Here is a 15741-nt window from a genome sequence, read left to right as displayed (position 1 = left end):
AATGAAAATGAACATTTTACCGAGAATTTTATATCTGTTCCAGACAATTGCAATTAGACTAGGGAAAAATTATTTTGATGAATTAAATAAAATAGTATTGAAGTTCATTTGGCAGGGGGGGAAAGCAAGAATAAAATTAAAGTCGTTACAAGATGCTAGAACAAGAGGAGGCATGGGCCTACCCAATTGGGAACTATATCACCAGGCAACTAGCTTGATGTGGGTTAAGGAGTGGATAAAACTAAGGAATTCCAGACTACTGACTTTAGAAGCACATGACCTATTGTTGGGATGGCATGCTTTTTTATGTTATAAAGATACTAAAACACAGGGTTATTTTAGAAGACATTACTTAAGGGAGGCTTTGTTATTTAATTGGGAGAAGATTAAAAAGCAATTTTACTTAAAAATTCCAGTCTGGCTATCAACTATTGAAGCTTTTTCTTATCAAATAATATACAAAATAGAACAAACGGTTAGATATGGTGAAATTTTGAATGCAGAGGGTAAACTTTAATCTATGCAAGAGCTGAAACAGGAAGGAAATGAAATGAATTGGTTTTCATGTGTGCAAATACAATCTAGATATGATAAAGACTGTAAAATGGAAGGTCTTTATGATAAAATAACTGAGTTAGATAAAATCTTGTCAGGTACGGATGACAATGTAATGGAATATTGGTATATACATATGAATTGAATATATAGATTTTATAGATTTATAACAAAGTAATGGAATATTGGTATATATATATGAATTGAATATTTAGAACATCTTGTTTAAAATTAAGAAATAATAATTGTAGTTGAATATATGAGACACAATGATAAAGATGTATTTATATACCTTTGATAGATATTTTATGATTTTACATATAATTGAAAGTAATGATACACAAATATAAAATGTTGGTGATTCTTTTTTTTTATATACTGTAAGAAATATCAGAATAAGATAAATGATACTATAAAGATATGTTATCATTTTATAGATTTATAATAATGCAACAGATAGTTAGCATACATATGAATTTAAACTTTAGAATACATGTTTAAAAGGAAGAAATTATAACAGGGCATTATATGAATATATGATTTACAATGATAATCAACGTGCTAACGTATTTTGGGTTGATAACTATTGATTTTATATACAACCGAAAGCGGTGACGCATAAACGTTTGTGACCAAACAACATGCTATATAGATAGGTAACTGATGATATTTTTATGTATGTTTTTGTTTGTTCTAAAATAAAACAAAACTTAAAAAAAAAAGAATTTAAAAATGTCACCAAACGACATGCTTCTCTCCTGTCCTTGCATTTTGGAGCTGTCTGCAGTTTCAGCAGCCTAATGTCTGACTCAAAGTCACTGGCAAAAGGGGCTTATTCCCGGAACACCAGAGACTTTGCGGGTGTCTCTGGGATCAGCAGGATATACCCCAACCTATCACCGTCTCTACGGGATGGTTTAGGTCCGATTGGACCATCCAGCAAACTGAATTCAACGGCGATCCCTTGAGTCCGGAAAAGTCCGTTGTTTCACAGCAACATCAAGCCACTCCTCTCCTCGTGTGTGGATCATCTTATGGACAGTAAGAGCACTGCTTGTACTGAAGCCCTTTCTACACTCCATGCATTTGTATGGCCTTTCCCCTGTATGGATCCTGTTATGGATAGTAAGGGCACTGCTTGTACTGAAGCCCTTTCCACACTCCATGCATTTAAATGGCTTCTCCCCTGTGTGGATCCTCTTATGGACAGTAAGGGTACTGCTTGTACTGAAGCCCTTTCCACACTCTATGCATTTGAATGGTTTCTCCTCTGTGTGGATCCTTTGATGGGAAGTAAGACTGTGGCTCTGACTAAAAGACTTTCCGCACTCCATGCATTTGAATGCTTTCTCCTCTGTGTGGATCCTTTGATGGGAAGTAAGATGATGGATCTGACAAAAAGACTTTCCACACTCCATGCATTTAAATGGCTTCTTCCCTGTGTGGATCCTTTTATGGATGGTAAGGGCACTGCTTATTGTGAAGCCCTTTCCACACTCCATGCATTTGAATGGCTTCTCCCCTGTGTGGATCCTTTTATGGACTGTAAGGGCACTGCTTATTCTGAAGCTCTTTCCACAATCATTGCATTTATATGGTTTCTCCCCTGTGTGGCTCCGTTTATGGAAAATGAGGCCACTGGAGTAGCTGAAGCTCTTTCCACACTCCATGCATTTGTATGGTTTCTCTGCTGTGTGGAACTTTTGATGGGTTATAAGAAAATACTTTATCCTGAAGCTCTTTCCACACTCCTTGCATGTGAAAGGCTTCTCCCCTGTGTGGATCCTTTGATGGCATTTAAGCAAATTGCTTCTTCTGAAGCTCTTTCCACACTCCATGCATTTAAATGGCTTTTCCCCTTTGTGGATCATTTTATGGACATTAAAGGCACTGCTTGTACTGAAGCCCTTTCCACACACCAGGCATTTAAATGGCCTATCCCCTGTGTGGATCCTCTTATGGACGGTAAGGGCACTGCTTGTACTGAAGCCCTTTCCACACTCCATGCATTTGAATGCCTTCTCCCCTGTGTGGATCCTTTGATGGGAAGTAAGATGATGGCTCTGACAAAAAGACTTTCCACACTCCAGGCATTTAAATGGCCTTTCTCCTGTGTGGGTCCTTTGATGGGAAGTAAGATGATGGCTCTGACAAAAACACTTTCCACACTCCAGGCATTTAAATGGCTTCTCCCCTGTGTGGATCCTCTTATGGACGGTAAGGTCACTGCTTGTACTGAAGCCCTTTCCACACTCCATGCATTTGAAGGCCTTCCCCCCTGTGTGGATCCTTTGATGGGAAGTAAGACGATGGCTCTGATCAAAACACTTTCCACACTCCAGGCATTTAAATGGCCTTTCCACTGTGTGGATCCTTTGATGGGAAGTAAGATGATGGTTCTGACAAAAAGACTTTCCACACTCCAGGCATTTAAATGGCTTCTCCCCTGTGTGGATCCTCTTATGGACGGTAAGGGCACTGCTTGTAATGAAGCCCTTTCCACACTCCATACATTTGAATGGCTTCTCCCCTGTGTGGATCCTTTGATGGGAAGTAAGACTGTGGCTCTGACCAAAAGACTTTCCACACTCCAGGCATTTAAATGGCTTCTCCCCTGTGTGGATCCTTTTATGGACGGTAAGGGCACTGCTTACACTGAATCCCTTTCCACACTCCATGCAAATGAGGCCACTGGGGTGGCTGAAACTCTTTCCACACTCCATGCATTTAAATGGCCTTTCCTCTGTGTGGATCCTCTTATGGACAGTAAGGGTGCTGCTTGTACTGAAGCCCTTTCCACACTCCACAATCTTATGGAATCCCGAACCACAGTCCATGCACTTATATGGCTTCTCCTTGTGGTTTCCTTCCTGAGCAGTCAAAGTCTTCCTTTCACAGAAGCTCTTTTCATCCTCCAGAGTCTCCCCGATGGGAAGACTTTTTAGTGATGTAAGAGACCCATTTTCCTGAGAAAATGGGATATTCCAATTGTAATTTTTTCCATTGTCTTTGGGTATATAATCTCGGCCTTTGGATGTGGATAGATAGTGTTCATTTACCTCTAATGTGTCTTTGGATAGTTTTACACCTTTCCCCATATATTTCTTCTGTATTTTTCCCCCTTCCTCAAGAAGCTCCTGCATGTGAGCCTCAATGGAAGATGAGCTTTCCTTATTCAAATTACTTGAGGGGTTTCTCTCCTGCCTGTGGAATTCTGTTTGAATTGCAGGCTTCTCCATTACGTCTCCATGCTTGAACCCTTGGAATGATTCCCTTGACTCTTCATGGTCCTTCTCATTATCACCTTCAAGGGGAAAGGGAAATAAAGAAGGTTAAAGGAAAAGTCCAATCAGTCGGAAGTCATCATTATTGCCTTCTGAAACTTTTCAGACTTTAAGACATAGCATGTTTGATTGCTTACAATGATATAAATGATAATTCCCACATAAATAAAGCCTAAAAGATTTAAGAAAAGCAGACATTCTTTTTCTTTATAATTATCCATAGATATTCAAATCCCAACAAGGGTCAGCTTTGACTTAATGAAAAATCAGAGGAAACATCCAAAGTTGTATTGCGAGAAAACCTAACATTTATTGGAAAGGTACCAATTCAGGGGTGGGATTCAATTTTTTTTACTACCAGTTCTGTGGGCGTGGTTTGGTGGGCATGGCCTGGTGGGTGTGGCAGGGAAAGGATGCTGTAAAATCTCCATTCCCATCCCACTCCAGGGGAAGGTTACCGCAAACTCCCCATTCCTTCCCGATCAGCTGGGACTCGGGGGGCAGAGAATAGATGGGGGCTGGGCCAGTCAGAGGTGCTATTTACCGCTTCTCTGAACTACTCAAAACTTCCGCTACTAGTTCTCCAGAAATGGGCGGAACCTGCTGAATGCCACCTGTGCGCCTATTCCAACAGAGACCTACAAGAACTAAATCCCCCTTTGAAATTCATTTTCAACCTACTCTTTTTCTTCTTACACAAACCATGTTTCACTTGCATTTTGTTTTTTATTTGCCAAAAATCACATGATTGAAGGGGAGGAAAATACTAGTGTTCTTCTATTAAGCTTAAGCTGCATGTTTGCAATGGGAAACCGTCACCATTTCGCCCCTAATTCTAAGTTGCAGGATAGAAATAAAACAGAAGTAGGTAACCCACTTAAATGAACGACAAGGCCTCATAGCAATAGCACTTAGACTTATATATCGCTTTGCAGCCCTCTCTAAGCGGTTTTCAGTCAGCATATTGCCCCCCAAAATCTGAGTCCTCATTTTACTGACCTCAGAAGGATGGAAGGCTGAGTCAACCTTTAGTCTGGTGGGATTCTTACTGCCAAATTGCAGGCAGCTGGCAGGCAGCAGAAGTAGCCTGCAGTACTGCATTCTAACCACTGCGCCATCACGGCTTCACAGGACAGGATGCATCTAAAGAGAATACCACAGATCTACTTCCTTCCTAGTAGCAGGATAACAATGTATTTCTACCTGCTTCCTCCCCAGAGATGACATCAATTTGAGATTTTTTAAATGAGGAACAGCCAGAGGTATCCAACTACAAAAAGTCTTCCTGAAGACTCTGACTGCAGAGTAGGAAACACCCTTACCAAGAGAGGCCACGTTCCTGTAATTTTCCATCATGACTTCCCAATGCAGAGCTTTTTGGCCAGGATCCAGCTGAGACCATTCCTCCTCGGAGAAATACACAGCCACCTCCTCGAAGGAGACAAGGCCCTCCTGATGGGGAAAGAGAGTACACAGAAGGTCCAGGAGGAATTGTTAAAAAAACAGGTCCTATCGCTTATAAATTCCCAAAGCAATGCTATGCACTATGGTAAATGGCTCTGCTAGGTAGCATTCCAGGGTTTATGTGAGAAAATTGAGAGAGAGAAAAGGTTTGGATTGAAGAAATATTTTGGGTAGTGTTATGCCACAACATATACGTTTATACTGTTGTTGCTCTCTTGCTCCATCTAGTGGCTGGACAGAGAAACACACCCCAAGTATATTATTTTGGAGCCTACTCCATTCATTTGCCAATCAGCCTGCCCTCTCAAACCAAGTGCATGATGGGAAGCCTGACTCCTTAAGGTCTTGCAAAAAAATAAAGTGGAACCACAACTGATGACCTTTTTCTACCGGTCCACAATAGAAAGCGTCCTCACTCATTGCACTACGGTGTGCTATGCTGGCTTGACAGCCGCGGATAGAAAGACTTTACAGAGGGTGGGGAGCACAGCACAAAATATCATGGGGTAGGCGACATTGCTAGGGCTCCCTGCCTTAGGAGAGCGAAGAAAATCCTCAGGGAGGACTCACACCCTGGTCAGCCCTTCTTTCCTCTCCTACCATCGGGTAGTCAGCCGCACAAACAGGCTGACGAACAGTTTTTATCCGTGGGCTGTCTGAGTTCTGAATGAAAAATAACATTACAACAACAGTATGGGAAAAAGTGAAAGGAAAACACTACTTGGAAATACCAAGATGGCTTTCAACAACGGGAGGTTTGACACATCCGAATATTAGGAATATGACAAACATTATTAGATACAAAGATATTTTATCAGAAAGTAGAGAACTAAAACAGAAAAAAAAGAACTAGAAGAACAAGGGATTGATATAGGCTGTTTACACAAATACAATCAAGATATGAAAATGGTTTTAACTTGGGAAGCTCAGAATTGGATAAGATACTTATGGGAACACATGAAAAAATGATTAAGAAACTATATAGTTATTTACTTAGAATTAAATTAGAGGAAGAAGTAGTAAAAGAAACAATGATAGCATGGGCAAAAAACTTTGGTTACACGATAGAATTAGAAAAATGGCAACAACTATGGGAAAGGAAGTGTAAACCAACAATGGCAACAGCATATAAAGAAAATTTGTATAAAATGTTTTATAGATGGCACATGCCATCTGAAAGATTAGAGGAAGAGATTAGAAAGAGGAAGAGGAGAGGAGAATGGGCGTTGATACTTACCTGATATACTTATTCTCACTGCAGGTGGAGACAGCAGTCACGTAGGGTTAGCTCCATCCAGTAACCAAGTCTACAGATTAAAAACCATCCTTCTTGCTGCTCTTCCCCAGCTTTAGGCGAAGACAACTGTAGACTGACGTGTAGGTGATATGGAGAAGTAAAAAAAAGGAAAACCAAACAACAGAAAAAAAAGGGAAGACCTAAACCCATCAAGGATGAAACCAGACCGGAAGAGGGTGGGGGTGACTGCTGTCTCCACCTGCGGTGAGAATGAGCGTATCAGATAAGTACCAACGCCCATTCTCCACAATTGGTGGAGGAAGCAGTCACGTAGGGACATACCAAAGCTAGTCCCTATTTAAGGGAGGGATCCGGTCCCTGTGGAAGTGGAGTCCAAGGAATGGACTTGCTGTAAAACCCTCCTTCCAAAGGCCGCTTCAGCCGAAGCAAACCGGTCTATCTTGTAATGACGGATAAAGGAAATAGGAGCCATGGTGGAAGAGGAGACTTTAGAACCCAGGGAAGCTGGCTGAAAAGAGACTAGCAAGACTTCAGAAGGCCTGAACGTAGATGAACGTTTGATATAAATACGTAAAGCCCTGTGAACGTAAAGACTTTGAGTAAAACCCCTGACATTCCTGGCCCTTGGGAACAGCTTGGATGGCCCTGATCTGAAGAAGATGGCAAATGGCCAGTTCCACCAACTATCTCTTGAGACTGCCCCAAGACACTGGGCAAGGGACGAAATGCCTTGGGGGAATGGAGAAAAATTCCAGGGTCAGACCCCATCTGATGGTCTGCAAGACCCAAGCATCTGTTATTATGTCCTCCCATTGGTCCGCAAACACAGTCAGTCAGCCCCCTATCGGGAGATCCTCCAGAAAGTCACTTCTGACGTCTGTAGGATCGATTGAAGCCCCCTCTAAAGGATTTCCTAGGAGGATATTGTTGGAAGGTCCTATTCGACCTGTTGTTCGTTGGATCCCTGCCTAAAGAGTGACTGACGCTACGGACGGGAGTTGGAGAAACTCCCGTCCTGCCATCGAAAGGGCTGGTGTCTATAGAAGGTAGAAGAATTTATATTGTCCGCCTTGTGGAAGGTCGATAGAAGGACCTTATGCTTGTCCTTTGATTCCACTAATAAGGGTTCCAAAGGGGCCCCAAACAGATTACCTCCGAAAAGGGAGACGAAGCCAGATGCCATTTATGTCTGGCATCGGCTTGCCAATTTTTTAGCCATAGTAACCACCTAGAGGTGACCGTAGAAGCAAAGGCTTTTGAGGCAAAGTGAGCTGCGTTAAGCGCAGCATCAGCAGAAAACTCAAGAGCTGCTTTTAGTTTGCTTAAATCCCTGTAGGCCCTAGTGTCTTTATTTGGAATCTGCTCTGAAGTTGCTTTAGCCAAAGAAGAGCAGATCTGCTAAAAATGAGGAAAAAGTGGAAGCCCAAATAGCCCAGGCAGAGGTCTGGTGACCTTTGACAAGTGTTTGTTCTAAACGCTTCTCCTCGGGCTTAGGCGAATCCTCAGGAGCACTGGCAGCTGCATTAGAAGCCAGAGCTACCACAGGCAGGTCAATGGCCAAAAGGTCGAGAGCCTTAACTAAGGCAGGTCCTACATTATACAAGCACTTATCAAGAGAATTAGGAAGAGGACCGGTGCCAGGAGAGGCCCATTGCCTCTGCACCACGTTCATAAAAATTCTAGGCAAAGGAACCACCACCTTCTCAACGGTGGGTTCCAGCAAAAGAAGATCCTCAGAATCCCCAGTTTCTGAGGCCGCAGGCTTAGGATCCGGGGTAGGCTTAAAGCCAGCAATCTTCTTTGCCTTAAACAGCAAGGATCGGAAAAGCGCAGGTTTGAACAACCCCATAAAGGCTGATTGGGCCCCAGATCCTCGTCCTCAGAGAGGTCAGAATCTCTGGGAGGTTGCTCATCCTCATCTTTTGCTCTGGAAGATCGAAAAGCCGAAGGATCAGCAGTATCCTTACCAGAAGAGTGTTTCTTTTTACTCTTGGATTTAGACCCCTCTGATTTAGATTTAGAACTGTGGCCAGAGGATCTCTTACGTTTGAGGCCCGCAGCTATACCCTTTTCAATTGCTGAAGAGATAATGGCAGCTACCTCAGGGGTAATAGCAGGGGTTGGTTCAAACCCTAAAAACCCTGGGGAAGAGGAAGCCTGATCTGCCACCGGAGAAGGGCCTGGATCCTCTAAGGAATCATCCTCACTTTGAGGGGAATCAAAAGCCCCTCTGCTTGGAAGGTGTTAAGGATGGCAGAGGGTAATTTTAGAGTTAATTTAGAAAGTCCAATCAGAAAAAAAAAACTTTGAAGAGAGAGAAGTCACCTACACGTCCAGCCCAGAACTGGCTGAGTCTAAAGCTGGGGAAGAGCAGCAAGGAGGATGGCTTTTAATCTCAGCCCTATTGGTTACTGGACGGAGCTAACCCTACGTGACTGCTGTCTCCACCAATTGTGGAGGAAGGAGAGGGAAAGAAGAAAGGGAAAAGGAACGGAAGTAAGGGAGGGGTAGTGAGAGTAGGAGAGACGATTGGAAGGGGAATAAGAGAGGAGGAGTGGGAGAGGGAAGGGAAGAAGAAAAGAGAAAGGAGAGGAGGAAGGAAGGAGGTAGAGAAGAAGAGAGGTTGGGAGGAAAAGGAGATGGAAGAAGAAGTAGGGTTGTTGTAAAATAAGATGGATAGATGGGGTGGAAAGGAAACAGACCAGAAAATATTGTATTTTTAAACTTTTAAATGAATTGTGATCAATGTTAAAAGATAACACATAAATATTAACAGTACTTATGAGAATGTATATTTGTGAATCTGAGAAATAAAAATAAAACTTTTTTTTAAAAAAAATCTAAGAAATTAATTTCCTCTTACTTGAAGTGGAGTTTCAACCGTTCTTTCAGTTCCACCATCAGGAAGGGTCAGCTTCCTTCTATTCTTCCCTACGAGGGAGACAGAATTTACACTGCATAATTCATAACATGGGAGTTCTATAGAAGAGAAAGCATAGAGAAGATGAAATAGCTGAGATCTCTCTGGGGAATGGGAGAATTTTAGATTACCTCTGGTCGTGTCCATATTTGGATCCTCCCGAGAGATCCTCCTGAAAAACATTTCCGTAGACGAACTTGATGGATGCTTCCTTCCCTCAGGATCTCTGATCTCCACCATGAAGGTCTTGTAAAAGTAGGCAGGAAACAACAAGAAGAATAAATGGACAATACACATCAAAAAGTGGATTCTTCTTCTGTGAACACCCCACCAAAGCCCCGGAAGGCTATCAGTGAGGTTGGAAATTAGGAAAGGAACGACTATCACAAATAAAAGAACAAGGTCCTACAAGAATGAGAAGTACAGTATCTCCATGTATAACGAATGCCAAAGAACTCTGATTGCCATACCATGTGCACGAATCATACAAGTGGCAAGAAAATAGGGGCAGTGAGGCATAACACAGGTTATTTAGACAGTAAACACAGGGTCAATCAAAATGGACTCAAATGTCTATACACCAATGCACAGAGTATGAGGAATAAACAGGGCGAATTAGAAATTCAAGCAAAAGTGGGCAGATATGATATTGTTGCCATTACAGAAACTTGGTGGGATGAAACCGACAAATGGAACATACAGCTAGAAGGATTTAAATTATTTAAAAGAAATAGACCAAATAAAAGAGGAGGTGGAGTTGCACTATATATAAGAAATAATTACCTCTCTACAGAAATAGAACACAACAATGATGAGAACTATCTTAAATGCATTTGGGTCAATATTAAAGGTTGGGGGAGGGGGGAATGATATTGCCATAGGTCTATACTACAGGCCACCCAACCAAGCAGAGGAAGTAGATGTCAGCTACTTATCAGCTAACGAGGGTATGTAGGAAGCACACCACAATAGTAATGGGGGATTTTAACTACCCTGACATCAACTGGGAAACAAACTCTGCACCAAGTGGAAGATCCAACAGGTTCCTAACAAATCTAGCAGACAACTTTGTTTTGCAAAAAGTAGATAAGGGAACAAGGGGATCAGCCATATTGGACTTAATTCTCACTAACAGAGAGGAAATGATAGAAGGTTTTGAAGCCACCGGAACCCTGGGGGCAAGTGATCATGCAATACTGGAATTCAACATTATGCAAACACAAGTAGTAGAACAAAGTGAAACTAGAGTCTTGGACTTTAAGAGAGCTAATTTCAATAAACTTAGAGAGAGCTTGGGAAAAATTCCATGGATGAGAATCCTCAAGGGGAAAACAAGTCAAGAAGCTTGGGAAATTTTGAAAAATGAGATTACAAAAGCCCAGTCTAGCACAATACCAATGAAGAAGAAAAATAACAGTTCCCAAAAGAAACCAGCATGGCTGCATAAAGAACTCTCTGACAAATTAAAAGACAAAAAAGATAAGTACAAAAAGTAGAAAGGGGGGGACATAACTAAGGCAGAATATCAGCAAATAGCCCGAGCATGTAAAGATGAAGTGAGGAAAACTAAGGCCCACAATGCAGAAAGGCTTGCCACAAAAGTAAAAAATAACCCCCCAAAAAAAGCTTCTTCCAACATGTTAAAAACAAGAAAAGAGTTAAGGAAACAATTTGTCCATTGCTGGGAGAACGTGGCAAGAAGGTGACAAGCAACAGGGAGAAAGCAGAACTATTTAACTCATGTTTTGCACCTGTCTTTACACAAAAGGATAAAACAGTCCAACCTATCAAAAACAGCACTACAAAAATCAGATTAAGAACACAAGTTGAAATAGGGAAGAAAATGGTAAGTGAGCACCTGTCTACCCTAGACGAGTTCAAATCACCAGGACCGGATGGATTACACCCCAGGGTTCTGAAGGAACTGGCAGACGAGATCTCAGAACCACTGAACTATATCCTTCAGAGATCCTGGAGCACCGGGGAACTACCAGAGGACTGGAAAAGAGCTGATGTGGTTCCCATCTTCAAAAAAGGAAAAAAAAACAGATCTAGGAAACTACAGTCCTATCAGCCTGACCTCAATACCAGGAAAGATTCTGGAAAAGATAATCAAACAACGAATTAGCGAACACCTAGAAGCAAACAAAGTAATAGCCAAAAGCCAACATGGGTTTGTCAAAAACAGATCATGCCAGACTAATCTTATAGCATTCTTTGACAAAGTGACAAAATTAGTGGACCAGAGGAATGCCGTCGATATAGTTTACATGGACTTCAGTAAGGCATTTGATAAGGTAGACCATAACCTACTACTAGATAAAGTAGAAGAATGTGGGTTGGACAGCATCACCACAAGATGGATTCGTAACTGGCTGACCAACCGCACTCAACGTGTAGTCCTCAATGGAACTGCATCTACATGGAGGGAAGTATGCAGTGGAGTACCCCAAGGCTCTGTTTTGGGCCCAGTACTCTTCAACATCTTCATCAATGATTTGGATGAGGGAATAAATGGGGAACTCATCAAATTTGCAGATGACACCAAGCTGGCAGGAATAGCCAACACTCCAGAAGATAGGCTAAAGATACAGAAGGAGCTTGACAAACTTGAACATTGGGCACTATCTAATAAAATGAAATTCAATGGTGAAAAGAGTAAGGTTCTACATTTAGGCAACAAAAACGAAATGTACAGGTACAGTATAGGTGGTACCTTGCTCAACAGTAGTAACTGTGAAAGGGATCTTGGGAGTCCTAGTGGACAACCATTTAAATATGAGCCAGCAGTGTGCAGCAGCGGCCAAAAAAGCCAACACAGTTCTAAGCTGTATCAACAGAGGGATAGAATCAAGATCACGTGAAGTGTTAATACCACTTTATAATGCCTTGGTAAGGCCACACTTGGAATACTGCATTCAGTTTTGATCACCACAATGTAGAAAAGATGTGGAGACTCTACAAAGAGTGCAGAAAAGAGCAACAAAGATGATCGGGGACTGGAGACTAAAACATATGAAAAACGGTTGCAGGAACTGAGTATGTCTAGTTTAATAGAAAGAAGGACTAGGGGAGACATGATAGCATTGTTCCAATATCTCAGGGGTTGCCACAAAGAAGAGGGAGTCAAACTATTTTCCAAGGCACCTGAGGGTAGAACAAGAAGCAATGGGTGGAAACTAATCAAGGAGAGAAGCAACTTAGAACTGAGGAGAAACTTCCTGACAGTTAGAACAATTAATCAGTGGAACAGCTTGCCTCCAGAAGTTGTGAATGCCCCAACACTGGAAGTCTTTAAGAAGATGTTGTCTGAAACGGTATAGGGTTTCCTGCCTAGGCAGGGGGTTGGACTAGAAGGCCTCCAACTCTGCTACTGTATTGATAGGCATGAGTTAAGAATTCAAACCCACTGTTAGATTTAGTGCATTAGATTAGAAGGTCTCTCACCTGCCAGTCAATCCTCTCCTTCTGCTCCACCACCTGGCTCAGGAGATAACCTTCCACCAGGGCCACCGCCTGGGAACTGGTCTCTGCTCCACACTCTCGTACCCAGCTCTCAATGTTCAGGGGCAGAAGCGCCAAGAACTGTTCCAAAACAACCAGGTCCAGTATCTGCGCTTTTGTGTGCTTTTCTGGTCTCAACCATCGACTACAAAAGGAATGGAGTTGGCTGCAAAGTCCTCGGGGAACTTCATCCTCCTGGTGCTGGAAGCTCCTGAACTTCCATGGCTGAACTTCTGAAAGGGTGGTTGTCTCCTCCAGGATCTTCTGCCCAGTTCTTGCCCAGATCTCTCCATCGCTCCCAGGCTGGACACCAGGAGGGTCTTTTCCAATTCCCTCACTTCCTAAAGATTGGCTTTTCATTCTTTCTCTGTCTTGTAGTGCAATGCCAAATAGGTCTAGGGAATCTTATGGATCTCCAAACACCTTTGTTTTCATAGTACCATTCATGTAGCAATAGTCAGGCAAGTCTTTCAGCCTTCATGGTCCATTTTTTTGCCTCCAAATGAGTCAATATAAATGGTTTCCAATTTCTATATATGAGATTAAACACAAAATGCTGGATTTTACCCCAGAACAACAATTGATGGAAAGATATATTTTTCTGAGCTAGTACAGGATTGTACACATCGAGCACTTAGCCCTTGTGCAGGAATGTGTGTAAATAAATAAATGCATTTTGGATCATTATTTTAATTTCTTTTTTTTCTCACAATGTAGGGCTTGCTTTATAAAAACCTAGATCTGCATTTACCTACAAAGAAGCTTTTACCCAACACGCCAAACTCTAATAGGTGAACAAACCATGAAAGTTCACTTTAAAAAAAATGAAATTCTAAAAAGTGACCTGCTTTTGATGTTTTCTTTTGAACTCCTGGGGATCCAACCCAATTTTAGTCTCCTGCAGCACCTAAGGAGAAGGCGGGCAGAATCTCCTGCAGTTCCTTCCTTGCAACCATCTTCTTATTCCCTGCTCCAGATTTCCCCTCCAGGCTCTCCCCTTCTCCGACCTCGGAGCTTCCTCCAGGGGGGCGGAGGATTCCCCCGGGACCCTCCCTCCTCTCTGGGGATTTGTTCCTGGGGCAACGCGGCTCGTCCTGAGCACCGCTTCCCTCTGCCTGGCACCTGCGTGAAGAGAGGCGGCAGGGGAACATGGGATCCCGGGCTCTCCCACCCTCTGGACTCCGAAGATGGAACCTGCATGGGGGCTTCTCTCCCTTTCTTCTCTAGCACCAGCACCCCCTGTTCCCCCCTCCCCATTTGCACGCGGAGACACACACACACACACAGCCACTTACTCTGCCCACCTGGAGTTCTCCCTTCAAGACTTCCCTGCACCCACTCAAACCTCCTGCGAAGCTCAAAGGGTTAAATAGAGACGTCAGATCCAGTGTGGTCACTTCCCTCCCATTCTCCTATGGTAAATCACCTCTGGCGTCCGCCCTCCAGTGGCCGAATGGGGAATCGCACGGCGTCCTGTTCTCGTTTTAGAGGGACACACCTGGCGGATTCCTGTGTGCATGGAAGGGGCTTATGCAAAGGGTGGAAACGGTGCCTTTTCCATTAGGGCCCAGAAAGGAGGAGGTTGTTCCCCCACCACCACCATAACCCTTCTTTATCCAATTGCTTCTGACAGAGTTACACCCATGTGCCCCCTTTCACTTTTAAGAAGGGTTCCTGTAGAAAGCTACATCCTTTTATACAGGGAGCGAAGGGACCCAGAAGAAATCGGATTCAGCCTTCTTCTTACTCAAGAGATTCAAAATACCCAGGAACATAGTTGGAAGGAATCTTGCGTGTTGTTTAGCCCAATTCCCTGCTCCAGCAGGAAACCCCACACCATTGCAGAATTACGCCTGTCCAATGTCTTCTTGAAAAGCTGCAGTGATAGAACCCCCAAAACACCTGGAATCCAGCTGTCCCACTAGTTAATTGTTCTGTCAGGAAATTTCTCTTTGGTTTGTTGAAAGAAATGTCCTTCTGGGTTCTGCTCCAAGTGGGGAAAAAGACATTGGAGACATGGAGGCTGCTTGGAAAGATGGTTTTAATGGTGGACAGGACCACATGGCTTGAGTCCTGAACAGAAAAGGTGATCACATGCTTCAATTTTGGTGGAGAAGAAGAAAAGGAAAGACTGAGATGCTGAGTCCCTGGTTTTATACCCTCTCTGGCCTTTGATCTTGAGCTTGTGTTCTGATTGGTTGTCAGACTCCCATGGGGCCATGCAGGGGCAACTCTCAAGGCTGCATTTTGAATCCAGGTTTGGTTGAGTTCTCAGATGCCATGTGGTCAGTTGAGTAAAGAGCTAATATTATCATGCCTTAATCCCATCCCACTGAAGCTGAAGGGGAGAACTCTTTATTATGTAAAGGGAGTGGCTTGGCCTTCTTAATAGCCTATTGACAAAGTGGGTGGGGGCAGGAAGCTACAGGGAGCTATTCTCAATTTAAAACATGTTTCTTCCTTTTCACATCCAGGGAAATATAATATTCTGCCTTTTCAATATTTCCTAGGATATTTCATTTTCCTGGGAGAAGGCTGGGTGATAACTTTCCACAGGTTCTAGGCTGGAGTTATCTGATAAGTTTTCATCTATTACTTATGTTAACATTGATGCTTTGGAAAATAGGTTGACATCTTCTCTGTGACAGCCTCTCAAGTATTGGAAGGCTCCTCTTACGCCATCCCTTGTGTTCTTAATGTTTTAGTCTCCTGCCCCCTAATCATCTTTGTTGTTCTTCTTTGCAATATTTCTAGAG

At 42.9% G+C, this 15741-nt stretch overlaps 1 protein-coding gene across 1 annotated transcript; it reads right to left on the bottom strand.

The window, feature by feature from the left end:
* Positions 1-63: 63 nt before the first annotated feature.
* Positions 64-14372, bottom strand: LOC309383409 (uncharacterized protein). Its single transcript, XM_081935929.1, has 6 exons — positions 14281-14372; positions 12929-13515; positions 9613-9727; positions 9425-9492; positions 5162-5291; positions 64-3859 (listed from the first exon to the last, which is right to left on the bottom strand). Exons 2-6 carry the CDS (start codon positions 13343-13345, stop codon positions 1506-1508), a joined length of 3084 nt encoding a protein of 1027 aa, XP_081792055.1. The 5' UTR covers positions 13346-13515; positions 14281-14372; the 3' UTR covers positions 64-1505.
* Positions 14373-15741: the final 1369 nt, after the last annotated feature.

This window comes from Natrix helvetica (assembly GCF_964273705.1).
Source record: "Natrix helvetica genome assembly, chromosome: 1".
Lineage (NCBI taxonomy): Eukaryota > Metazoa > Chordata > Lepidosauria > Squamata > Natricidae > Natrix > Natrix helvetica.
Note: the sequence above shows the minus strand (reverse complement) of the source record. Positions and strands in the feature narration are given on the sequence as shown.